Source organism: Chaetodon trifascialis, chromosome 9 (assembly GCF_039877785.1).
Source record: "Chaetodon trifascialis isolate fChaTrf1 chromosome 9, fChaTrf1.hap1, whole genome shotgun sequence".
NCBI classification, from domain to species: domain Eukaryota; kingdom Metazoa; phylum Chordata; class Actinopteri; order Chaetodontiformes; family Chaetodontidae; genus Chaetodon; species Chaetodon trifascialis.
The window spans coordinates 14,849,707-14,873,744 of NC_092064.1; the positions used below are offsets into that span (position 1 = coordinate 14,849,707).

General features: G+C 41.7%; 6 protein-coding genes across 6 annotated transcripts; 2 read left to right on the forward strand and 4 right to left on the reverse strand.

The window, feature by feature from the left end:
- Positions 1 to 433: 433 nt before the first annotated feature.
- Positions 434 to 3,579, reverse strand: folr (folate receptor). The gene is made up of 5 exons (XM_070971056.1): positions 3,559 to 3,579; positions 1,888 to 2,020; positions 1,565 to 1,753; positions 985 to 1,120; positions 434 to 708 (listed from the first exon to the last, which is right to left on the reverse strand). The coding sequence occupies exons 2-5, from the start codon at positions 2,014 to 2,016 to the stop codon at positions 434 to 436; spliced, it is 729 nt and encodes a 242-aa protein (XP_070827157.1). The 5' UTR covers positions 2,017 to 2,020; positions 3,559 to 3,579.
- A 2,363-nt stretch (positions 3,580 to 5,942) lies between these two features.
- On the forward strand, positions 5,943 to 8,309 carry anapc15 (anaphase promoting complex subunit 15). The gene is made up of 5 exons (XM_070970338.1): positions 5,943 to 6,023; positions 6,372 to 6,493; positions 6,583 to 6,642; positions 6,757 to 6,897; positions 7,198 to 8,309. Exons 2-5 carry the CDS (start codon positions 6,374 to 6,376, stop codon positions 7,243 to 7,245), a joined length of 369 nt encoding a protein of 122 aa, XP_070826439.1. The 5' UTR covers positions 5,943 to 6,023; positions 6,372 to 6,373; the 3' UTR covers positions 7,246 to 8,309.
- A 385-nt stretch (positions 8,310 to 8,694) lies between these two features.
- tomt (transmembrane O-methyltransferase) lies at positions 8,695 to 9,923 on the reverse strand. Its single transcript, XM_070971194.1, has 4 exons — positions 9,662 to 9,923; positions 9,385 to 9,581; positions 9,067 to 9,189; positions 8,695 to 8,892 (listed from the first exon to the last, which is right to left on the reverse strand). Exons 1-4 carry the CDS (start codon positions 9,921 to 9,923, stop codon positions 8,695 to 8,697), a joined length of 780 nt encoding a protein of 259 aa, XP_070827295.1.
- Positions 9,924 to 11,650: 1,727 nt separating this feature from the next.
- sfrp2l (secreted frizzled-related protein 2 like) lies at positions 11,651 to 13,417 on the reverse strand. The gene is made up of 3 exons (XM_070970945.1): positions 12,860 to 13,417; positions 12,357 to 12,437; positions 11,651 to 12,166 (listed from the first exon to the last, which is right to left on the reverse strand). The coding sequence occupies exons 1-3, from the start codon at positions 13,383 to 13,385 to the stop codon at positions 11,745 to 11,747; spliced, it is 1,029 nt and encodes a 342-aa protein (XP_070827046.1). The 5' UTR covers positions 13,386 to 13,417; the 3' UTR covers positions 11,651 to 11,744.
- Positions 13,418 to 14,814: 1,397 nt separating this feature from the next.
- On the forward strand, positions 14,815 to 19,912 carry lamtor1 (late endosomal/lysosomal adaptor, MAPK and MTOR activator 1). Its single transcript, XM_070971057.1, has 5 exons — positions 14,815 to 15,052; positions 16,339 to 16,484; positions 16,600 to 16,677; positions 17,397 to 17,520; positions 17,791 to 19,912. Exons 1-5 carry the CDS (start codon positions 15,011 to 15,013, stop codon positions 17,881 to 17,883), a joined length of 483 nt encoding a protein of 160 aa, XP_070827158.1. The 5' UTR covers positions 14,815 to 15,010; the 3' UTR covers positions 17,884 to 19,912.
- Positions 19,913 to 20,302: 390 nt separating this feature from the next.
- Positions 20,303 to 22,088, reverse strand: lrrc51 (leucine rich repeat containing 51). Its single transcript, XM_070971163.1, has 4 exons — positions 22,037 to 22,088; positions 21,423 to 21,628; positions 21,171 to 21,319; positions 20,303 to 20,438 (listed from the first exon to the last, which is right to left on the reverse strand). The coding sequence occupies exons 1-4, from the start codon at positions 22,086 to 22,088 to the stop codon at positions 20,303 to 20,305; spliced, it is 543 nt and encodes a 180-aa protein (XP_070827264.1).
- Between the last annotated feature and the right edge of the window lie 1,950 nt (positions 22,089 to 24,038).

Genomic DNA, 24,038 nt, shown 5'->3' on the forward strand with positions numbered 1-24,038 from the left:
CCTTTTTTTTTTTTTTTACCCACACAGATTTTCAGATCTACCAAACTTTCCTAGACACAAAGCTGCTGTGCTGCCTTGATTTTGGACACTTTCACATTTTGATGGTGAACCTATACTCTTGATTTTTGTGTGTGTTTCTACTGTATTTTCTTTACATTTTGCTGTTTTTGTCCTGATGGAGAATTTGTTGTACTGCATATTCCCAAAGAGAAGTGCTGACAAACCATGTCTGCCCCTACGTGGACAATTTGCAAAGGCCATGCAGCAAATGATCACAGCTTTCTTCACTAGGATGCGAACCAGAGGGTCTTACCATCAGTTGGGAGGCTCAGTGACTCAAAAGAGGACAAGAAAGCACCAGAGACAGGAGAGCATTTGAAATCACCTTTATTGGTACCTCTGAGTTGACACAGAACAGGTCAAGGACATCATTTCAGTGCTTCATAATAGAGAAACATGTGAACGCCAGGGAAAGTAGCATTGTCAAGGCAAGGCTTTGGTGTTGCTGTGCATTGTTATGGTAGTACTCAGCCACCATCTTGTTGGGGTTTGACCCATTGAACCAGAGCTGCATGCAGCGGCCTGAGGATTTGGTGTGGGTGGTATAAATGTAGGAATTGGACCAGATTTCTTCACACATGGACTTGGGTGTGGGGTAAACTTCGGTCCACTTTCTGCACTTGCTGTTTGCAGGGCATTTGTTAATACCTGTAGGGGAGCAGAGGATTAGAATGAGTCCACAGTCACAACTGTTTCTCAATTACAATTGGATTTAAATGCAGTAATTACCTAGCTAGCAGTAAAGATAGTATAATGGAGGATCTGTGTGTGTTGATGAGTAGGCGTGTGCATTTTCTGTGGATGTTGTCATGTGTGAGACAAGTGTGCAAGTGTGTGTGCAAAGGTGTGAATTTGCTTTTTGTGGTGTATGTAACCACTGGTCTACGTGTGCAGGCATATGTGCATGCGTGTTTTTGTTCTTACCCGTGCTCCAGTCCCATCCATAGTGCCAGTTACTCTTGCAGGTGTATTCATTCTTGCAGTCCTCCCACCAATCATGGCAGTCCTCTTGACACAAAGGCACATCCACGATACGCTCCTTACGCCAAGTCTGATCCACCTACACACACACACACACACACACACACACACACACACACACACACACACACACACACACACACACACACACACACACACACACACACACACACACACCTAGTTTGTATGATCAATGATTTCATAACACAAGTGATATATTTCTAGAATGAAACTCCTTGACCTTGAAGATACAATACAACTGTAAGTTTCAGGTGATCTGTCAGGTGAGTTATAAAGGTCTCTACAAATGAAACACATGACATTGTCTCTTTATGAAATATAATTTAAGCATGTTATCGTTTTATTACTTTCATTACATAGCTTTATGACAACAAACTGTGCTGGTATGTGAATTTTATTGTCCTGGTAAGTGCCCTCAGCTGTCCTTTCAAGTTCTTATGCTGCCATCTAGTGTTTTAAGTGAGAACAAGAGAGAGTGAGAGCACAAATGCACAATACACACTTTTTGTATCCAGGGTCCCAAGTGTGGTGAGCACTCGTAGAAGCAAGTGTCCTGGATGAAATGTTTCTTGCACTCTTTGCTCATGATACCACAGTGATCCCAGTTGAAGTTGTACAGGTAGGAGTGATCGGCATGGGCTTCTTCACTGGTGTTGGCCGTGCAACATGCATTGTCACGCCATGGAGCACACTGGGAAAGAGGAAGAGGAGAGAGGGATCACTTTATGCTGCTGAACGAACACGTCTTTGTTTCAGCCCTGTGTCTGGATCAGCAGCTTTAGATGAGAAAAGAAACATTGCCCGGGGTGCATTTGTGTTCATCACCTGACTGTAAAGTTGTCCCTCGGGGCCAGGCTCTACTTTGTGGTGTTTGGCATCCATACACATGTTGAGTGGGTTCAGAGACAGAGCGCCGCTGGAGACGGCTAACAGCAAGGCCAGGACAACCCACATGGCTCTGCAGCAAGGATGCATTAACATATATCAATGGAGAGTACTTAATAAGACAACCACCATACAGTACCAGTCAAAAGGTGACGTCCTTGTTATGAGGATGCCCTGTAGACACACTCCCAGTACTTTGTCCACCTCAGTTACTTTCATACCAGCTAGACAGCAGGTATTAATTACTAAAAAAGGTTTGGTAATGACTGGAAAATTGTGAGATCTGTTAACAGTATTTAGTTTTGTTATGTGTGCATTGTGGCCAGAGAGAAAGAATTACACATATCATGGTTTGATATCTATTTAATCATTGTACTTGTGTTTCTCACCTCCTCTCTAAACTGTACTTAACCAGCCTCATATTGGTACCCAAGAGCTCCCAAACCAAGCCCAATATTTGGACTCCTTTTACGGTCAAGGGTCTGGGGGAATACAACAAGTGTGGTATTGTTGGAGGGGAGATGCAAATTTTAAGTGATTTTTACCTGCATTTCCCTCTTTTTTTAACACTTTGAGAAAGGTTTCTTCACTGGACAGTTAACTTCTAATATTTATCCCTTGAGAAAAAGGTAAATCACTGCTTGTAAAATAATTTCTTTGCTGTTTTTTATTTTCTAGGAGCACCAAGCTGGTGCAAGCAGGCCACAGATGCTGTCCACAGCCAAGGGCCCTGACTTAAAGGGGCATACCTTGGTGCAGAATTGTTTTAGAGTCCGCTTTTGCATTTTCTATTGTCAGAAATATCATGCTTTGGGGTGTTTTGCTGGAAATGATGATAGCTGTTGATTTTGATTGATTTTAATTGAATTTTAAATTAATGGTAATTTCATCCAGAATCCACAGAGGCCTGTGTTTCCATGGAGGTTACAACAGGTTGGCCAGTCCATCACTCTCAACGAAAGTTACAATCAACAACACAACACAGTGCAATCTGGCAGAAATAAACAACTCAAACTGATGACAGACACAAGAGTCACAGAAATGTGTCACATTTCACATGTTATTCCAATTTAAAGGAAAACTGTGTCTACTTAAACATTGCACACAATTGTTTTCATTTTGTCACCTTTTTCATTTTCAGGTACTTCCAGACCCATATGTAGTATAAAACTGTGACAAACAAGACCTCATCCAGCAAGTGTCAACTCAACCTTTCACTGGTGTTTGAGGCTTCATATAGGTTCTGAGATAATACGCCATGATGCATTACTCTGTAACCTCTATGTAAATTTAAAACATAGCAACAGCTTTAGTTGAATGACAAAGAGAGGATTGATTGAAATTTGTAAAGAAGACACTGTTACATCAAACTATATCTACACCTGTGCTCTCGAACCTGTAAACTAAAAAGAAAACCTCAATGGAAAGAAGCTAAAAAACTGTGTCAATGTGACTGACACAGCTGTCGCAGTTTCTTCGTTCTCTAAAAAGAAATCAAATCTTTCACTCCAAACTAAACACGCAATTTAGAAAAAATAACAACTACTATGTGGCAACTCATTGAAAGACCAATGAGATTTCTACAAGACATGATGAAGTGAGTTACTTTACCTTGTAACGTTCCTTGTTAGACCTTCCTGAAGAGCTGATCCTACCAGTATCTCCACTCACCTCTTACACATGTGTTTCTGTGAGTGCGTGTGTGTGTATGAATATGTGAGTGGAGTATGACTTCAATACGTTCACTCCTAATGGAAGTAAACTGTGACAACTTGCTGTTGTCTTAATATGTCTCCAAAGTCCAAAGTCTGCTTTGTGTGTGTGTGTGAGTGTCAGAGATAAAGGGAACGAGAAAGAGGCAGTGTATATGATTATCTGTTTTATTACGTCTTACTGTGAGGAAGGTTTGTTTTATCTCAAGGCCTACCCTGCTCTTTCTCACACACTCACTCACACACACACTATGGATATCTTGTGTGAAATGGCAGCATGACCTGTCAAGGCAATAAGAGTAAGAAAGAGTCAAAAGGTGGTAGTTAAGACACCCAATGGCTTCTGCTGCAGTGGTATTGGTGGTCCGACTTCAACTTTGAACATTACAAGTGTGCTGAAGTTGCTGGCTAATTGTCAGTGTGAATTTGTATTACTCATATTACAAAGATCTGCTTACACACTCACATTGTGGGGACTTATCTTCCTTACGAAGACAAAATGCAAGTCCCCATAAAATAAATCATTACAATTTATGGTGAAGACTTTGGTTAAGGTTAGGATTTGGCATAAAGGCACGAAGGCCAGTGGTTATGGTTTGGGTAAGGGTTAGGTGTGTGTGTGTGTGTGTGTGTGTGTGTGTGTGTGTGTGTGTGTGTGTGTGTGTGTGTGTGTGTGTGTGTGTGTGTGTGTATGAGTGTAGGTGTGTGTCTCAGAAGGTATAAATAATTTAGAGTACAGATGTCGTCAGAGAAACCGTCAAAAAAGAGAACACATTCCTTTTCTTTTGTCAGGTTGAGTGTGTTCCTTTTTAATGTTTTGGTCATTGTGTGTATCCTGTTACAGTCATATGTATTCATATGGAATATATTTCTAATTAGAAATATGTGGTAGATTAGCCAGCACATATTTGAAGATTACGCTGGTCCCTCTTTTCACTGAGATTATTACTTTACTGGGGGGAAAAAAACAGGATATTTTTCTCACAGATAATGCCAGAGCACTCAAGTTTAAGATGGTAGCCACATGTTTATGGGAAAAGAATATATTTATAAGAAGAAACACTGACCAGAGGAACAGGGTTGCCACAGGTCATACATTGTAGTTTGACCTCCACAGTTACATAATGTTGTTCTCTGGATTTATGGCAATTAATACTCACATCTGTTCAAGTGAATTCAAAAATTGATAAATCTACAAAATAATGAACTTTATGTAAATAAAGAAGAGATGCATCAGGGATGCATGCAAAACAAACACAGTACTGTTTCTTGAAAGCTTGGTTCAAGGTCAGATGCTACCCTAAATACAAAAATTGTTTATCAATACAAAGAGAGAATACCTTAACAAAGCTTCTTAAGGCTAACCTAAGACAGCCAAGACAGTAAAAACAGTGTTTCAGTATAAGATCCTGTTGCTCTGAAAAGGCGACAGGGTTGTCTATTTCAAACTAATTTGCAGGGTAACAGATCAAAGTCACAGGACCACATGTTAGTTCCTTTAAAAGGTTATTCTTTGTGAATATTGATCATAATGTGAAAAGAAAGCCAATTGTTTAGATTTAGGTAATAGTGCTGATGTACTATGCTAGTTCCCCTCAGCCAAACTGTAGAAAACATCAAAAATAGAGAAACCGACTTGTCTTTGAGCTGCCAACTCTGGTGGAGCTATGATGTAACATTTGGAAACTTCCTGTCCTTGGGAAACCCCATTGTTTTGCAGGGTAACAGGGCTGATGTGACCTTAAGGGACAATGATAATTAAAAAAAATCAAAGGGAGCCAAATACATCACCCTCTTTTGCTTAAAAATGACTGAACTGATTTACATAGTATTTATTTAATTAAATTTGGTTTTAAATTAAGGGGAAACTATTTCAAAATTACATCATTAAGTAATTTTATTGCTGATTGTTCAACTGACTTCATTCTTTATACTCTCATTTAATGTAAATTTATTGACGGTGCAATCAATACAGTACACAAAAACTTCCCTTTTAAGCACGAGAGTGAGGTTCACAGATGAAATCTTACAGTATTGAAACATTACAATCTTAAAATACGACAAAATGTTATAACAGTCACTTTGAATGGTTGTCGTCACGTGTCTCTTGCTGTTGATTGAGATATTCATCAGTATCTATGCGACTAAATTCATCAGAAAGTGTGTATTACTATATTAACCGATCACTAACGTCGCTACATACTACCCGGATTATTGTTTTTGCTTCTCTTTCCTGGCTGTGCTGCTAGCGGAACCTTTGCGAAGTGTCACAAGACGACTCCGGAAATATTTACAGGTGAACACCAGCAGCTTCCGGATAAGTTTATTTTGAAAATTTCAAAAGCTGGAGCGATAAATTGGAAGGTACTTACTCTAACTGTATAATGTCGCTATAGGTTACGTCTCAAAGTTCATGCTATAATACTCTTTATATTTTTTACCCTGACGGTTCGCTGTGGTGACATTACGGTTTCGAGTTTGTTTGTCAGAGAACAAGAGGACTTTAAATCGTGTGTTTTACCGATGTTCCGTTAGCCTGCTGTGCCCTTCCACCAGTCCTGTGTTTGTGTGGTTCTGACACACACCTTATTTCACAATTTCTTTCGCGAAAACACGGGTTTTAATGCTTTGTCTTTGTGTGTAAAACCTGCACACAGCCTCAGGCCAGGCTACACACAGGCTTGCTGACTGACACTGTGCTTGCATTTTCAGACATGTCCACCCTGTTCCCCTCACTCTTCCCTCGGATAACGGAGTCCCTGTGGTTCAACTTGGACCGTCCCTGCGTGGACGAGACGGAGCTGCACCAGCAGGAGCAGCAGCACCAAACCTGGGTAAACGCCTCTGCAGAAACACGGTCTCCTTCTCACTTTTGTCATGCTCATGGATTTCATGTGTGCTCACTCTGTCTCTACTGTCTCAGCTGCAGAGCATCGCCGAGAAAGACAACAACTTGATGCCCATTGGGAAACCTATTTTTGAGGTAATGCAACCAACACATGCATTTTAAGCTGAGTTTCATCGTGCAGCAATGTGACACATACACTGGTTAGATAGTTCCCTTCATTTAATGCCATCTGCCCTCATTTTGACACAGGCAGGGTATGAAGAGGAGGAAGAGGAGGATGACGAGGACGAGGAGGACAGCGAGGAAGACTCTGAAGACGAAGAGGACATGCAGGACATGGATGAGATGAATGACTACAATGAGTCACCGGACGATGGCGAGATCCATGAGGTGCTTTAATGTGTGATTTGTAGATTTGCACTACACAAAGTGACTGAGACCAACTCGAGTGCAGCATTTGCTACAGTGTCATTAACCTGACCGAGCATATGGCTTAATGTTGGTAAGAGATGGAAGGAATTCATTTTCCAACAACATTTTCAAAAAAGTTAGATTTGGTAAAATGACATATTTTAGCTGAAGGTATGATTATGACATGTCCTAAATACCCTGAAAATTCTTTCTTTTCTAGAAAATTCTCTTCTTTTCTGAAATCCTAGCCTTTAATCTCTTTCTGTTTCTTTCTGTCAGGTGGACATGGAGGGACCAGATCAAGACCAAGACCAATGGATGATTTAAAACAAAAGACATTGTTGGTTTCCATCAAACTGCCTGGCACTGGATTTCTACTCCCTGTTGAATGTTGCCCCTTCAGTCTGGACACAGATATATTTTCTGGAAAAGACTATAGTTGAATCTTAGCTTGTACCGTGATGTCCCTCAGAGGGAGGTTGGATAAAACCAGCAAGCTTTGAGTGTTGCTACCTGGCGCACGTTCACATTGTTTAAATACTGGTTTGGATGTTTGTTTGAGTTCCTGTGTGTCCTGTTGTCCTTTCTTCTGGTGACACTGTGTGAACCTGTCAAACTCACACACAGGTGCACAGACACACCCCCACTGCACTCCTCCTGTTTTATGACACACACCCACTCAGTGGCAGCAGTAGGCATCAGTCCAGTGATGGGTCATTTAAACTTTGACTGACTGTCATATGATCAGTCATGTGCCTCTTCGCGAGACAGCTGACTGAGCACAAACAACACTTCAGTCAGCTAAAAAATTTGTTACTTATGAAGTGGAATCACCATGTAGTGCAATTCTGCGTCATAGCAGTGTTGTGTATGCTGTTAATCTTTTGTTACAGATATCTGAATTATTTCTCAGAAGCTCGTGAAAATGTTTTATGTTTACCCAGTTCATCACGTCTCATTGAAATGCATTTTGAACTGCAGTCTTTAGCTGTGTCAAAAACAAACGCAGCCATTGAGTAATATAATTGAAATATGAATGCACACTGTCCATCCATGTATATCTGAAAGGATTGTTTGGCAAGGCTTTGATTATTTCCACTGAAATGAAGTCTTGACTGTTTGTATTAAATGAAATAATTTTGATGAAATCATGTTCGTTTTTTGACATTTTAATTTCTTATGAATAAAAAATTGTAACATGGTTTTGAGAGGCCCACATTTCAGTTCCACAACAGTTGATGTTACATACAACAGTTTTCATTGTTCAACCTGTACATAGAGGATATTTATTCTAAACTCAACAAAAATAGCATGTTTAATGAATCTACTCTTAGATTTATTATTAATTTGGCAGTTCTGATTAAAGAAGTAAGGATTTTTATTTTCTTCTGATATCGCTGCTTTTATTGACTCTCAGACAGAAGAGAATAACAGGGGTGGTGACAAGTAACAAAGACCCCCAGCAGGAATAAAAAGGTGGATATTCTCTATAGAAACTAGTGCTGTGCACATGGAGTTACTAAATTGGTACATGACAACACTTTCCCTGATAATGCTCTCTCTTTTTTTTTTTTTTTACAGGAGAGGGCGCTGGCAGGTAGATATGATGCATCTCTGAAAACCTTGATACTGAGGTGCTACAGTTTTCAGGTGAATGCAACCTTTTACATTCACAGTTATCTTTTCCATCTCAATTTTCTGTAAAAATTTGAACATGAGTTATACCATCATCAATCCATCCCTTGCCACTTTGTGTGTGATCCCAGTCTGCGTCATCTACTTGATTCCCTGGTACACCAGCTCAGCCATCCCGTCCCTGATGCCTTTGCTGTACTCCAGCGTGGCCCGGTGGATCTTCCACTCATACAGGCCGCTCTTACGGATGTATCTGAGGAACTTTGGAGCCCCGGGGAACAGCACGTTATCGGCCACGATCATAGACCCTTTCCCTAGTAGACCAACGCCCTCCAGCATCTATAACACACAGAGGCCATATCATGGAACTGAGTTCAACCGCATGAACATTAACTAAGTACTGGTAGTTTATTTTTTTTATTTTTTTAAAAAAGTAAATAGCTTCATAACTCTATGCTCTACTTGATTTTAACACATATATAAATGTACTTTGTCATGATTCATTATAGTCACCTGCAGATCAGGGGCGTAGCATTTCTTCCAGTGGTCCATGAAGACAAAATCCAGCCTTTCCAAACCGTAGTCAGACTGCAGCCGAGGGATCACCTCATCAGACGGATTCACGATGAGCTCCACCTGGAGAACATGTAGCATGGACATCTCAAAGTTATAATACTCTCCATATCCAATATATTTAATAGAAATGTCCCATATTTATGTAAAAACAAATGATGCTGAGGTGGGTCATTTGGGGCTGATGTCAGAAAGCCAAAGTGCATTTGGATGTACAGTGACATGTTGTAAATAGGTTGCATGTTTCTGCTATCTCACCGTGTCATCATCAAACCCTGCCAGGCGGATGATTTTCTCTGCGATGGCTGCATTCCTCTGGTCCATCTCGATGCTGTAGAGCCTGGCACCCAGGGGGAGAGCCCTGGCGATCCGCACCGTGCTATACCCGCAGTGGGCACCCAGCTCCAGCACTGTCAGAGGGCTCTGCTCCATCAGCAGCCGGTCCAGGATCTTCCCTACACTCAAAAGAACCACACACGTAAAAATCATGCTCATAAACAGATCAATTGTTGTTTGAAGTGAATTCCCTCCTCACCTTTTTTAGGCCCAATGTTGCTGATGAACTCCACCTTGCTGCACCAGACATCGAAGGCCTCCAGGATGCTCTCAGGGTCTCCAGGGGTGGCATGAGTGAGAACATACTGGTAGGCACGCTCCTCCCGGCTCAGACCAGTAACACAGTCCTTCCATGTCCTGACCAGGACCGCCCGATAGAACAGTACAAAGTAGTAGCGGTACCTGATAATCAGTGTCAGCAGGAGGGGAAGGAAGGCCAGAGCGATGGCAGGAGACACCATTCTAGCCTGTCAAGAGAAAAACACAGACAAGTCAAATTCATTGTTCTCACATGCAGCAATTCATGAATATAACTTTATGTGGTGTTGAGGCTCTGCAGCTAAAGGTGCTCTCATATTGTTCCATGTGTTCAACGGTCAAAGCCATGAATTCATTACAGCAAAACTGCGGAAAGATCACTCACAGCTGACAAGAGGTCTCTAATGAATGAGACGAAAACAGCGGCGACAATTTTAAAAATCTTAATCTTCACCTGAGAACAAAATTTCACATACATTTTGAGACAAACCCTTCTAATTTTGAATTAATAAAGATGAGATCTACACAGGAGCAATCGTTCATGCTTAGTCCTGTGGTAGAAGTGAGAGAAAGTGCTGTGCCTCTCTAGATGTTTCTCCTGTAACTATAGACCCCACAGGCTTTCTGCACCTCACGCACACACAGCAGATACTTTAACAAAGTACCTGCAGCAAAATAAAGCCTGTCTTACTGTCCCATGAAACGGACAGACTCACCTGTTTCCGAAGAGGTTTGGCGAAGCAGCAGCGTTGATGATGGCGAAGAGGAGTGTGGCAGCTGAGACAAGTGCAGGGAGACGGAGAGGTGTGTGTATGTGTGTGTCAGAGAAGGTAAGAGACCCGGGGGTATGAATAATTTATGTGTCACATGCATGACAGTAAATGTCCTGTAATTATTTACAATTTACAAACACTGACAGGAACATGAATAGCTCTATAGCATCAGTTTTTGCCATTTTTGATCAGACACACAGACTCTTGTCCAGATGTTTAGAATAAGACAGATACTGTGAACAGTAGCAGAGACAATGAGAAAGAGAGAGGCAGTGTGAAATGGACATGTGATATATCAAGCTAACATCAACAGGTGTGTGTCTGTGTGGACTCAAATTTCTTTCTTTACTGAGTCATGATGGAAAGATTGAGACAAACACACACAAAAAGCTCGTTTATGTAACATTCCCTGAAGTAACTCAACACAATTTAAAAGACGTTTATCAAAGCGTTTTTAATTAAAAAAAAAAACATTTAAAAACCTACAGTAGAATCATGCTAGGTACAAATAAATGTCACAAAATGCAAAAAACAAGACCCAACCCAAATGTAAATGATTGTTCACATCGCAGTTCCTTTCTTTCTGTTCAGTGCTTCTCCGCTGATGTGACTTGAGATTACAGTATCCTAACATGTGTTTGTTGTTGTTCTATTATATTTATGGCAATGCTTAATACATATGAAATTTACGTTGAAAGTAAAACAGTGACTTTGCTTCAACCCAAACATGTGACGAGATTAGCCCTGCAACCATGACTAAAACTACTCAACACCTTGATTTGATTAAAGGGTTACAGTTAGTCTCTTCTCTATACACAAATGTACACATAAGTAGAAAAAACACTCATAAATATTGCCCCAGTTTGAGTTAAATCAACCTTTGCATGCCACATGTTGTTGTGACTTTAGTAAAACTTACTGTCACTGTGTGTGTGAGACTGAATTGGTCCAAAAACACAACTGAACTAATAATATGGTACATGAAATAATATGGACTTAGTAAGGAAGACTTGATTGTTAATTGATTGAGTTAATCAGGGACACGTGAACTCATCTTTAAGCACCGGTTCATTTAGACAGTATCTAACAATATGTGCACAAGTGATTTATTCAGTGTTATTTGGGAACTATCTTTTAGCTGAACATCGATTCCTTAGCCATTTTATCTCTGTTACATTTGAAGTTACAGACTGCATCTGGCCACAAAGCAGCGTCCATGGGGCAGGACTGCAAAGGTTGATAACTCCCTGTCTACAGCTCTGGGCAGGACTGTTTAAGGAGGGCTCTGATGAACTTCTTCAGCTCTTTGTCCCCTCTGGTCCACCTCACCAGTCGAGTCAGCACCAGTCTTCCCTCTTCAGCCTGAGCCAGGGCCAGGTACCATTCACTCCGGGCCCCATTCGCCTCCTTTCCTCCTTTGTCCTTTTCTTGTCTCTTGTCCATCTGTTCCTCCTCTAACCCCGTGTCTTCATTTGTCTCTGCAGAATCTAAGCCAGGGCAAGTACAGGTGCCTCCTTCCTGCAGCCACAAAGCGCTGTGGGCCATTGCGCCTCCAACCCCTTCTGCCCTCTCTGCACCTCCCCCTGCCCACCTCAGGATGCGGCTGCGGGCTGTAGGCACCAGCTGACGATCCCCTCCCACTGCTGACACACTGCCCAGACGCATTTTAAATGCTGCAAGAGACAGAAACAATACTCTTTCACAGGTGCCATTTCAGACACGTTGTAAAACAACCTCTCTATCTCTATGATTAGATTACATGTTCTATATCAATGCAGAAGTTAATGCTGTTATGCTCTTTTCTCAAAAGAAGAAAAAGGATGTATTTCGCAACCTACATTATCTAGATCAATTTGTCCTCACCATATGAACTGTGGCAGAAGTTTTCCTGGATGTCAGTCTCTCCTTCAGCAGCCAGACTGCAGGCATCACAGATAACACTCCCTGAGGGATGGACAAGAGAGGGGATTACTTAATAGCAGAAATAAGTGCTGATGCTGAAATGTTCATGACAAGCTAGTATTTATCGTGGAATGCTGAAAGCGGTTGCCTCCAATTTGGTCATTACACAAAAATGTGCATGCAGGGATGATAACAGTGGTGTGGTTCACTTGAAGAGTCTAACTGAGGTAGTAGGCATATTGTGACTTTAGGGCATATCTGCAGAAGGTAGTGCAACTTATACAGTGCTACAATAATAGTTATATAGGTATAATATCCAACAGGCCCAAACATGAAAATATATATGAAAAATGTTTTCATGAGTGTCACAGTGTTAAAATAAAAACATCTTGGTGATGAAAATGTTGATTGAAAAGGAGAGTGTGTAGCTCACAGTTCGCTTTAAGTCTAGCATGACTTTTCACCTTTCAACGCCTCCTCGCGCCTGACCTCCTCCGCCGTCCGCCCCTCGTGCTCTCCGGTTGCCGGGATACAGAGTTCGGTCCCGCGCGGGAAGCGGGTGCAGTTGAACATCTCCGGCCAGGGGAACCCGAACGCGCTCATCACTGGCACGCAGCCGTCCCGCACGGCCTCACACAGGCTCCTGCAGGGGCTGACCGGCCCGCTGAGCTCCGGCAGACACACCGGAGCGAACAGCGAGCACAGGAACTTCTTGGTGTCCCGGTGGCACAGCTTGGAGATGAGGGGCAGCCAGGCCGCCGACTGCTGCTGGGCCTCCCTCAGTGTATCGTGGCCGAGCAAGTTGGGCACCCGCATGTGCCTGTAGCCTATCCCGTGGCACAGAGACAGGGTGCTCGGGATGGGTTTACACACCGAGCGGACCGAGGAACGGAACCTGAGCGACGGTGGGCCGAGCTGCGTAGGACCCGCGGTGTCAGACGCATGAGAAAATCCCAAGAACAAAATGAAGCTGAGCCGGGAAACAAACATTTCTGTTTTCGTTTCCAGCAAGAACTAAGTGAACGAACGAAGTCTACGAAGCTGCCGCACTTCTGCCTGGACTTGACCGGCCTGTAGGTGTAAACAAAGAGGTGTGGAGGAAACGGGGGGTTAATGAGAGGGCAGGCGCCTCCCAGTCATCATCCCACCCCATCAGACTGCTGTCTGCCTCCGCAGTTCACAGTGCCAGCGGGGGCGTAAACTGCAAACTTTGTGATGCAGTGAAGTCACTACATAATCACCATTTTCTATGTACTGTGTTAAGCCAGACTTTAAAGCAGACTTCAGTGCATACAATTCATTATTTCCAAAGTAATTCTCACTCCACATAATTTCTAGTGACTTCTGCATAAACTTGTTCTTATTGTTATTTGTATAGTCTTGAGGATTATGCGTCACTGGCCCCTATATATTTCATTACATTTCATTTTATACAGTATGAAGAAGTTCTTCAGCAAAAGTATGGTTATGCTTAAAGTCCAGTAGCTTCTGTTTGCTTGTGTTTGCAAGAAACTGGGAAGCTTTGAAGTAATTACACTATAAACATATATTAGCATGTGCAAGTATTTCCTGTAAAAGCAGTGTGAATAGGATGTTGTGTGATTCAGTGTATGGAGAGCTTTGGAAAACATTAACTGTCTGTCTTGTGAAATTAGCAATCAGAGCTGAAGTGTGCCAGGGAAGCAGTGTGTGTGGTTCTCTGTCATCATACTCAGCCACAGGGTGTCAGAGACCCTTTCATCTTTGTCCAGGGAGAAACATGCCTCATCCTGTTTCCTTCTCCTGCTGTCTGTTTGATTTTGCTCAGTACTTGAATGAAGACAGTTTGAACTTGATTAACTATTTGCAGTGTTTGTGTGTCACTGAATTTTTGAAAACACTACCTGTGCAGGTGGAATGGCTCTGTGCTTGAGTACAGAGCAGTACATTATCATTGCATGTCTTGAAAACAACTGTAGCTGGCTGCCTTTTAGGTTAAAGGATTTTATGTTTGTCTTAAGATCATAAAAATAATATGGAGTTTAAACAACAGCAGACTACACAGTATGACCAATATCAAAACACTTCAGCTAATGCATCAATAATCTAACTGCAGTCATATTTTGGTTAGTTTGTGGGAATTTTATTTAATACAGTTCAACTAAATATGTGCTGTACAATCATAATGCAAACTGCAAATCTGCTTTTGAGGGGCCCCTCTTTCAAATTCTTAAAATCATTAACATGGAGTTTGGTATTTTCCTCAAGGGGCATTTCTATTGTTTCAACATTTTGTTTTTATGTTCTTGTCCCACTGATGCTCATGCTTTGTCTTTTTTTTTTTTAAACACACCTCGAGTTTGAAAATCCCCCGTCACGTGACGAAGGCCACAGCTGCTTCTCAAACACATGCTCAAATACCGGAAGTGGTCGTTGTGTTGTTGCACCAGAGCCTCTGTCATGTGATAGTTCGTCCGAGGAGCTGCTGTTGACAGTGGCTTTCTACCTTTAGATGAAGCTAAAGTAAAACCACGCAGGAGAGAAGTTTTATGTTTGTCGGAGAAGATAAACACGGCTTGTTTCTGACGGAAAACAGGGAAGCTGGGGTTGTGTAGCTTCGCCCCTTGGACGCTGTCATGGGTTGCTGTTACAGCAGCGAGAACGAGACCACAGAGCAGGTAGTTAGCTGCTAGCAGGCTAAAACTGCCCCGATAAATACAAGGGGTTTTTCTCTGTTAAAAACAATGTCAGTGATATCAATTTATGTATCGATTATATTTTATACGTAACATACAGTTGAGTAATGTGCGACGACGCTGTAAAGTGGTCGGTTTTTTAGCAGTTAAACTGAAAGTGACACCTGAAAAGCAGCTTTAGCTTGCTAGCTAAAGCCTTCGGTAAAGGCCTGGCTGTAGGAGGATTGTGAAGTTAGCACATAGATGAAAAACGATCATCGATACGAAGAGCTGTAGAGATTTGACAGCAAAAAACGCATATCGAAGAAAAGTGCACAAATCGCAACTTGTTTATAGCTGCTTTTAATATTAGCAAGACAGAATAGTGTTTGGTCAAGTACAGTCTTATTATGAAATAATTGTTTTAACCCAGGCACTAGATTACTTAATCACTAGTAAACTACTTAATGCTGAATTGTGACATAAACATGCCCATGAACGACAGAAGTAATTGATATTTTGCTCCATGATTTGGTGTGTTATATGTCATATGACCCTCAAGATCCCGAAGTATTTTTAGTTTACGGAAACAAGTCAGTTCTTCCTTCACGCAGAAGCTTCCCTCATATGCACTCAATCTGCTCTCAACAGCACCATAAGAAGTACAGTGGAAATACACGTCTAACCTGTCTGTGTGTGTTGTACCCAAAAAATATGCATTAGTTGGAAAATGTTGCTTTCAGAAAAAAACAATCAACTTGGTTAAAATCAGTGTGACCTTGAGCAGTTTTGGTGATTCAGTTGCATGTCTGGTTTTAATGGCAACAGGTAGTGTAGTATCAGAAATTAATTTCGGTTTTATCAGTTATTCAGGGGCTGAATTTGGTGATGGTGGGGAGTGTTTTAGCACCCAGTGTTTTCAGTTTTACTGTGTGCAGACGAACTGATCTTAGTGCAGGGTGAGGAGTGCAACAATTATGTGAAACCGTACGTGTTGTGTTGTTGAAAGATGCATCGCTGCAGATGTTTAGCTGACACCTTAAGGTTTTCTCACCACATCTAATTGTTATATTGTAACGTACTGCATTAACTGTTTGTGTCCAGTGGAGAAACCACTGTTAATGGGTCACACATTACTTCATTGTTTCAACTCCTCATCTTAAATATCATGTTTTATTTTGCTGAATTAAGATGCTGCAGTGATTTGCTACACAGCTGCAACATAATTGATAAACTTCTATGAGCTGAAAACTTTATCATTTATTTATGTTCTTATCGACCTGTTGTAGGACCCTGATGAACGTAAGCCGCTGATCCCCCACCCGAACCCTGTCAGCAAACCCCCAAATGGGACCGACTGGATCACTACCAGTGTCCCCTCAGCGAGGACAGATGAACAGGCCCTCCTCACATCCATCCTCACCAAGACCGCACAGTAAGACACTCCTTCGTGCAGCCATAGAGGAGTCAGATTCAGCACATTTCTTGTTAATCAAGCAGGAGTTGATGTGGTCCTTTTAATATCTGTACCATTATCTCCTCTCTGTCAGGAACATCATTGATGTCTCAGCAGCTGACTCCGTCATGATGGAGCAGCATGAATACATGGACAAAGCTCGGCAATACAGGTAAGTGGGTGAGCAATTGCATAATATTTGTAGTGGATAGTTGTTTTTCTGCAGTTTTCTGTATTGTTTTCTCTGCATGGGTAAGGGAAGGGTGTGGGTCTCTGTTTGGACAAGAGTAGACTTTGAAGATGAGATGAATCAGTCTGTATCGCACTTACCTGAAGATGGTTATCATTAACCAGCTGAGTCATACATGTAGTCAGCCTATAAATTACACAGATAGCACGGGTATTTTAGTTGTGTGAACCCTGTAATAACATTCTTAGTCAATAAGATGTTGCGCTTAAGCTTAAGTTGTATATACTTGTGTTCACTGTATAATACTTTACATTACTGTGTTTTCTTATCACTTATGGGAAAGAGATGTTGGGATGACTTAAATACTGTTAAGTATTTACCTGACACCTGTGGTTGATGCTGACTTAAATGTAGGTGGGAAAATTAAACTGTAAATATCGTTTTAAATTTCTACACCAACCCAGCGACTTGTGGTGATGGGGGAAGTAATACAACTAAAAAACTGCCTCAGCACAGGCCTCCTCCCACAAACTTTACCTTAAACCAGAGATACAGCAACACAGCAGCTGTGTTTAGGCTATAATACGTGAGAGACGAGGTGATGTGTTCAGGACAAACAGTGTTTTAAACTTGAACTGTAAACTCCAGCTTCGGTAATGACAGGGCGGCGGCCCCAGTAAGCTTGTGGGTTTTTGTTTCAGTACAAAGCTGGCTGTGTTGAGCAACAGTCTGCCCCAGAAGAAAGCCCTTGCTCTCCCCTCCCTCACCAGCCAGCCCCACCAAGTGCTTGCGAGTGACCTGGTGCCATACTCAGATGTTCAGCAGGTAATCATACACTGGTGCACATTGTCACACTGTGCGCCACACATTGTTTGCTCATTGGCAACATCAGAGAGATACTCTGTTGCAAGCAGTATGCAACAGGTGTAGCTGTGTGGTATTTCAGTTGGAAGGGGTGTGTGACTGAATTTGTGGCTTAAAATAGAGGTTAAAGATATCTAATGCTTTTCTGTTGATACTATTTTTGTCTTTGGACCAAACTTGATTTACTCAGTGAATTTTAAACTCTTTGCTGTCTTCCTCTTTCGTTCGCAGGTGTCCAAGATAGCAGCTTATGCTTACAGTGCAATCTCTCAAATCAAAGTGGATGCTAAAGAAGAACTGGTGGTCCAGTTTGCCATTCCCTGATTCTGCACCTCTGGCCCGCATATTGCTCCTCCCACCGCGCTCTCTCTGTGTCACTTCTGCATCCTCACCCTCCAGCCCAGCCTTTATTAAAGCATCTTGGTCCTTGTGCTTCTTAGCTATACCTCTAACTGCTACAAAGACAGAGATGATGTAGGATTGCACCCTATGGCTGTCGTTTAGTGTGCTTTATTATGGGTCAGTGACTAACTGTCATCATAGGCAATGGAAGATGGTTTACTGTAGATGGGCCAATTGGGTGTGATCTCATATTTATGTACAATAACAAGGCCTCCTCTATATTTGTGGATCACAGGCTTTGTCAGAACCAGCTTGTCAAAAATCATTATTCATTCTTCTTGGTGATCTCTCTTATCTTAGCAGTGGTTTTCAGGGCTGTCTCAGTATCTTTTTTTTTTTTTAATTTTCCCCAGCCTGTGTTCACAGGCAAGCAAGGCCAACTCCACATGGCAAACTGTTCTCCAAAGGCCGAGAAGAATGTACAGTGTATTCACCTGGGACAGAGCTGTAGGATTTTTGACACAAACCATTGGCTGCTGGTGTATATACTTGATACACTTTCCACTGGAACAGGAGAAATGAGCAATCTCTGGCAGGGAAGAATTGAAATGATCACAGCGCCATAGGTGCAAGTGCAGTGGTTGAGTATGTTAGCCATTTACCTGGATAACAACTTCCAACATGGCCTAAAGGTTTGCACTTCACGTCTTTAACTCTGTCCGGTCGTCCGAGGATGACACTGCCCATTCCTCAGTCTTTGTCCTTGCACAGCAAAAACAAAAATGAAAATCAGAGCTGGAAACAGGGGAATCTTCTCCTATCTTCTCCTAAGGTTAAGATGTCGTTAGAATTTATATGGTTGTAATACTATAGTCCTGTTGTATGCTGACTAGGTTCAAGCATCAAACATCCCACAGTAATCTGGTGGCGCCCCGCACCAAGAACCATGTCTCACTACAACCCAACATGCATCAGTAAACTAACCTGATTTGAGTGAATTTCATTAACGTTTCACTGTAATGTTTAAAAATACAGTGAGAACAGGTCTGGTTGGTTATTTGTTGCCCAGAGTGCAATCCATTCCTCCAGTTGAGGCCAAATCAGGAGTGATCAGTCCACGGCTGGTGTCCTCTGGTGGGTGAGGATGCGAACAGAAGCAGGTGAGGGGAGAGTGATGGGTGGGCCTGTCACTGGGGACATGAGAAGATGGAGCTTTCTTGGGGCGCAGGCTCTTGAGTTTACAGACAGTAGTGTGTCCTCTGCAGTTTTCTAGCACTAACAAAATGAGCTGGCAAATCCCAGAAATTCACACATTTACAGTAAAAGCAGTGGAGACCTAGAGATGAAGGGGGTGGGTGTGTGGAGGGTGCAGGGACAGATGCCCTGTTTTCATGCCGCCTTTGTACAGAATTTTCTGATTGAGTATAAAAACAGATGATGGATTGTATGAAGTTCCTCTTTTTGCAGAGAGTTCATTGGTCAGGATTGGTTAAGACGTGGTGATAATAAAAGTTTTTATGAAATGCAAGAACTTTCATGGCTTGCGTTTGTTAGCTTTTAAACAAAGCTTTTCGCTGCAGATTGTAATATGACTGAGTTGTTCATATTAATCAGAAACTAACCATTGTAGCAGTGTGGAGGAGCGTTAACAATCGATGTAACACCACAGGTAAAATGATCCGAGACCTTTTTCTGATTATTTATTTGTGTTTTTAAATGTATATTTGCTCTTCAGAGGAGAGCACGCGACTATGCCTGGGCAGGGAGCACGGTGAGCTGCTCTTGAGTCTGTAAAGGGATGATCTGTGAGGCTGTGATTATTTCAACCAAGCAATTGATTTGAGCTTTCTGCAATGGGTTCTTGGCATTTTTTTTCTGTTTTGTTTGTTACTCAAATGTGTTCTACTACCTGATGTTTGTAATATCTTAGGCTAGTACCAAAAAGTTTTAAGATTTTTTTTGTTTGTTTGTTTGTTTTGGTTTAATTAATTCATTAAAAGTTTTCAGCATATGCACTTGTGTCTTATTAAATCTTAACATTCACATGCTTATGTCTGGGAAGTAGTTGCGATGCTACAGAGACAGTAACATTAATAACCGGGATGCAATTTAGTTCAAACCAGATAATCTATAACTAAATTAAAATATTCCACAACCCACACCCATGTTTGCAATGATGGCAGAGATTTCTTTTTCAGACTGATTATAAACTGCTGATTTCAGCAGATAAAACTAAAACCTAAGCATTGAAACAGTGCTATTCATATCACAGATACACACACACATGCACACACGCAAAATACATTTGGTATTTTAGAGGTTTTCATACAGCGGATGTGGAGTACAGAAGGTTGGGCTGAAACCATCATTTCAGCACACCACGATGGAGATCAGCCAGTAGTCATTGGAGAGTCTGCTTGCTGTTTCTGCTGCGTTTGTTGCCCTGATGCCAAATCTTTGCCATGACTCGCTCCTGGCGTGTGACAGCACTGAAATCCATTGTCTTTAACCGAGGCAGAACAGAAATCACACGATTCCTAAATGCACAGAAAAACACATTCATTCATACACACGAAAGAGTTCATGCACATTTTGTATGTGTGCACACAGAAAGTCCAAGCTGAACACTGAAGAAGTCCATAGCTATGCAAACTATGAAAAGTTTTGGTGCTGCACATATATTATAAATTGCTTAAATTTCATAATAAAAGCTGTCTTGATTCACGAGAAATCAACTTATTGGACTAGACTGCCAGTCGGCAGCCCCTCTTTCTGTGTGTGTGTGTGTGTGTGTGTGTGTGTGCGTGTGTGCGTGTGTGTGTGCGTGTGTGTGTGTGTGTGTGTGTAACTGGTGGTGCAACGCAGACTGGGGTATGTCATATGAGCTTGATCTGCATTTAAGCACCTGTTACAATGTGGTGCAACTACATGCTCGCCAAGCATTCGTGTCTCACACAGACACACTCGCAATGTAATTGCACTCTTGTGGCCTAAGAGTAAACCCCCACTCTGCTCTGACTTTGGATTTGTTTCTGTACACAGCAAACTACCTGCAGCAGTGGATCACTGCTCAGTGCTTAATGTTGTTACACTCATTCACATTCAGTCTTTATGAAGAACCACAAAACAATGGCTGAGAAGTAAAAGTGTGTCACATTCAAAAATTTTACATCTAAGAAGGATGTGTGTGTGTGTGTGTGTGTGTGTGTGTGTGTGTGTGTGTGTGTGTGTGTGTGTGTGTGATTGTGTTTGTCATCCATCTGTTCCACCTGTAAGCCTTGTTGGTTTCGATGACATTTCCATGCAGAGTGATGGTGTGTAGATGCGGCAGCACTCCCAGCCTGTCCACCTCTGACAGAATAAAAATGCTGTTGCCGTGAAGATACAACACACGCAGTTCATGCAGTTCACACAGGGCCTGGAACACAAGTACGCACATGTTTCAAGTTTACTGTGACAGAGAGAAGAAAGACAGCTAAGCCACTGTGCAAGCAAACAAACGATGGAGGAAGGAAGCTTACTTGATGTATGTGTGAAATTTTGTTGAAGGAGAGGTCCAGCCAGGCGAGCTGTGATGGCTCAGCCAGGAAGTGGCTAACAGGCTTCTGGAGGTCATGAAGGTCAGTGATGTTGTTGTTACTGAGACGCAGGGAGCGGCTTCGGTACTTCATCTCCGAATTTTTCCTTAGAGGTCTCAGACTGCTGCTTGGTTCCTCTGAACAGGCATCTGAGACCACAAATAAAATACAGTGAATATTAATGGTGAATATATTATTCATGGTGCACACTGTTTCCAAAGCATCTACATTTATTGATCAGCTTATTAAAGATGATGCATTGCTGTCATTAAGTTTCCATCTAACTTAATACCAAACTGATCAGATAAAAATAGAAGAAATGATCTTGGGTATTTTAGAGAAGAATAATACTTATATTAATATTATTATGATTATCATGATAGGCTGCTACTGCCAGTGGTGGAAATACCAAGATCCTTTACGTATGTAAAAGTATGAATACCACACAATGCCATACATTCAAAATTTTACTGAAGTAAAATTATACAATAGTGTAAAGCACCATAAGGAGAGACTGAAAAGGCTGACAAGAATATGATTGAGACAAAATGTATTACCTGCCAAGCTGCTGATATATTTAAATGATAAATCCACTGGAGCTCCATACATAATCACACCTGCAATAGATTCACCTGTGGGTGGAGAGTGACATCATCGTTTGACCCATCAGTTTTAAAAACACAAACAATTTAATTATGGTGGATTTGCTTACATTATGTATCATGTATTTCGAAAACATACTTCATAGCTATCATGTCATGTTTCAGCATATTTTGCGGCGGCTATAAATCATACATTTCTCTGGTATCGATGCGCAAAACCCCAAATTTTCTGTCATTTTTACTCATTGATTTACCTCAGGTAGTTGTTGACCTATCACAAACATCACACTTAAATATCATACTTACCATCAGAGTACAATAACCTATATTAACAACACATTTTTTTTTATTTCTTATTTTTTTTAAATCTTAGATAACCGCCAAACTCCTGATTCAGTGGTAACGTTAGCTCAGCATTTACCTGTCGAAGAGACAACAAGTCGTTTCCAAGGAAACGAACAGGTACATACTGGGAGTTGTAGTTAGACGGTATATATTACCAGACGCCTCATTGACTGACGCTTCCTATTGGAGCTGACGTTCAGCGCGGCCGCCATCTTGGATGGGTCTCCCATGCGTCCCCAGTGCATTCATTTCTACGGAAGAAGGTGTATGTCCAGCTACAATTATCATCATAACTCCTCTAGTTTTTACCCGATTTTCACACGGTTTGGTTTGTTACAAACGTCAGAGATGTAGTTATGATACAGGACGCTGTCACACATTAAAAACAAATGCTTTCATGCTGAAATACTTTGTTAAAGAGCATAATACAGACATATGGTATGGCATATTAATAAATGTATAAATGAATTAATTTTAGATTTTAATAAAGAAACAGTTTGATTGTTCATTTGATTTCTCTCTCTCTCTCTCTCTCTCTCTCTCTCTCTCTCTCTCTCTCTCTCTCTCTCTCTCTCACACACACACACACACACACACACACACACACACACACACACCGTCTGGCCCGACGTGTCTAAATTCAAACAACTGTTCACAGCTTTAGGATGACAAAGATTCTATAATAGCCTGGACTGAAACTGCTGATGTTTGTGAAATACACTGATTTTAACACATACATACATACAAGCTCCCATATATAACTGCTCAGTACATTTTTTCCTTCTTTCTTTTTTTTTTTTTAAGGCCTGGAAAAGTAAGCTTTAAAATTGATGAACCTGTTTACCTGTGGGGTGTTCCAAACAGGTGTTTTTGTAGCATTCCACAACTTTCTCAGTCTTTAGTTGCTCCTGTCCCAACTTGTTGAAACATGTTGTCACATCAAATTCAGATTCAAGCATATATTTACTAAAATCGATGAAGCTAAAGAGGTCAAAGCTCAAAACTGATCAGCAGGATGACTTAATCGTTGTTACAGAGTCATCTAAAGATGTCATTTGACATTCATAATCCCAAAGCATTACATAACATGACTCGGCATATTTTAGCAGATCCATTCCATTTTCAAGTTTGGTCATGTCATTTCTTTTCAGCTTCTGAGCCAATTAGCCTTGGAGTCTTTCAGGAACTGACATTTGCAACTAAAATTCAGTTGCTCTTGTTTAATCCTCCTGTTCTTACCCTCCTTTCTCCATTCAGGCAAGGGTGATGTACTGCTGCGTAAACATCAGTGTTCCTGTTCTGCCATTATTTTTCAACGATCATGACACCAGACGAGATTTTAGGCTGAGCAGAGAGTCCCTGGCGATGCTGCTGGAGCTTCTCCACCAGGAAAGGCGACACGGATGGGGTGCCACAATAGAGACCTTGGTCTGTCTCTTCTGGCTGGCGAGTGGGACATCCTCCAGTTGTGGTGGCAAGGGTGTTTGGGATGCCTCGCTTGCTCCACTGTTCACCGCATCATCCATTGAGTCACTGAGGAGGTGGTGGCCATTCGCCACAGGGTCATCTACCTCCCCAAGACCACAGAAGACCTGGTGGCAGTAACTCAGAG

Coding starts and splice junctions, on each gene's coding strand:
- lrrc51 (XM_070971163.1), bottom strand. CDS start 22,088: ATGTATGGAGCTCCAGTGGATTTATCATTTAAATATATCAGCAGCTTG. Junction 21,629..22,036: donor ATATATCAGCAGCTTGGCAG/GTAATACATTTT, acceptor TTGTGGTCTCAG/ATGCCTGTTCAGAGGAACCA. Junction 21,320..21,422: donor AAATTTCACACATACATCAA/GTAAGCTTCCTT, acceptor CTTGTGTTCCAG/GCCCTGTGTGAACTGCATGA.
- anapc15 (XM_070970338.1), top strand. CDS start 6,374: ATGTCCACCCTGTTCCCCTCACTCTTCCCTCGGATAACGGAGTCCCTG. Junction 6,494..6,582: donor AGCAGCAGCACCAAACCTGG/GTAAACGCCTCT, acceptor CTACTGTCTCAG/CTGCAGAGCATCGCCGAGAA. Junction 6,643..6,756: donor TTGGGAAACCTATTTTTGAG/GTAATGCAACCA, acceptor ATTTTGACACAG/GCAGGGTATGAAGAGGAGGA.
- folr (XM_070971056.1), bottom strand. CDS start 2,016: ATGTGGGTTGTCCTGGCCTTGCTGTTAGCCGTCTCCAGCGGCGCTCTG. Junction 1,121..1,564: donor TGGGACCCTGGATACAAAAA/GTGTGTATTGTG, acceptor GTGTGTGTGTAG/GTGGATCAGACTTGGCGTAA. Junction 709..984: donor TGGATGGGACTGGAGCACGG/GTAAGAACAAAA, acceptor GCTCCCCTACAG/GTATTAACAAATGCCCTGCA.
- sfrp2l (XM_070970945.1), bottom strand. CDS start 13,385: ATGTTTGTTTCCCGGCTCAGCTTCATTTTGTTCTTGGGATTTTCTCAT. Junction 12,438..12,859: donor GCGCGAGGAGGCGTTGAAAG/GTGAAAAGTCAT, acceptor TCCATCCCTCAG/GGAGTGTTATCTGTGATGCC. Junction 12,167..12,356: donor CTTCTGCCACAGTTCATATG/GTGAGGACAAAT, acceptor TGTCTCTTGCAG/CATTTAAAATGCGTCTGGGC.
- lamtor1 (XM_070971057.1), top strand. CDS start 15,011: ATGGGTTGCTGTTACAGCAGCGAGAACGAGACCACAGAGCAG. Junction 15,053..16,338: donor AGAACGAGACCACAGAGCAG/GTAGTTAGCTGC, acceptor GACCTGTTGTAG/GACCCTGATGAACGTAAGCC. Junction 17,521..17,790: donor CATACTCAGATGTTCAGCAG/GTAATCATACAC, acceptor TTTCGTTCGCAG/GTGTCCAAGATAGCAGCTTA.
- tomt (XM_070971194.1), bottom strand. CDS start 9,923: ATGGTGTCTCCTGCCATCGCTCTGGCCTTCCTTCCCCTCCTGCTGACA. Junction 9,582..9,661: donor CAACATTGGGCCTAAAAAAG/GTGAGGAGGGAA, acceptor TTTTGAGTGTAG/GGAAGATCCTGGACCGGCTG. Junction 9,190..9,384: donor CAGGGTTTGATGATGACACG/GTGAGATAGCAG, acceptor CATGTTCTCCAG/GTGGAGCTCATCGTGAATCC.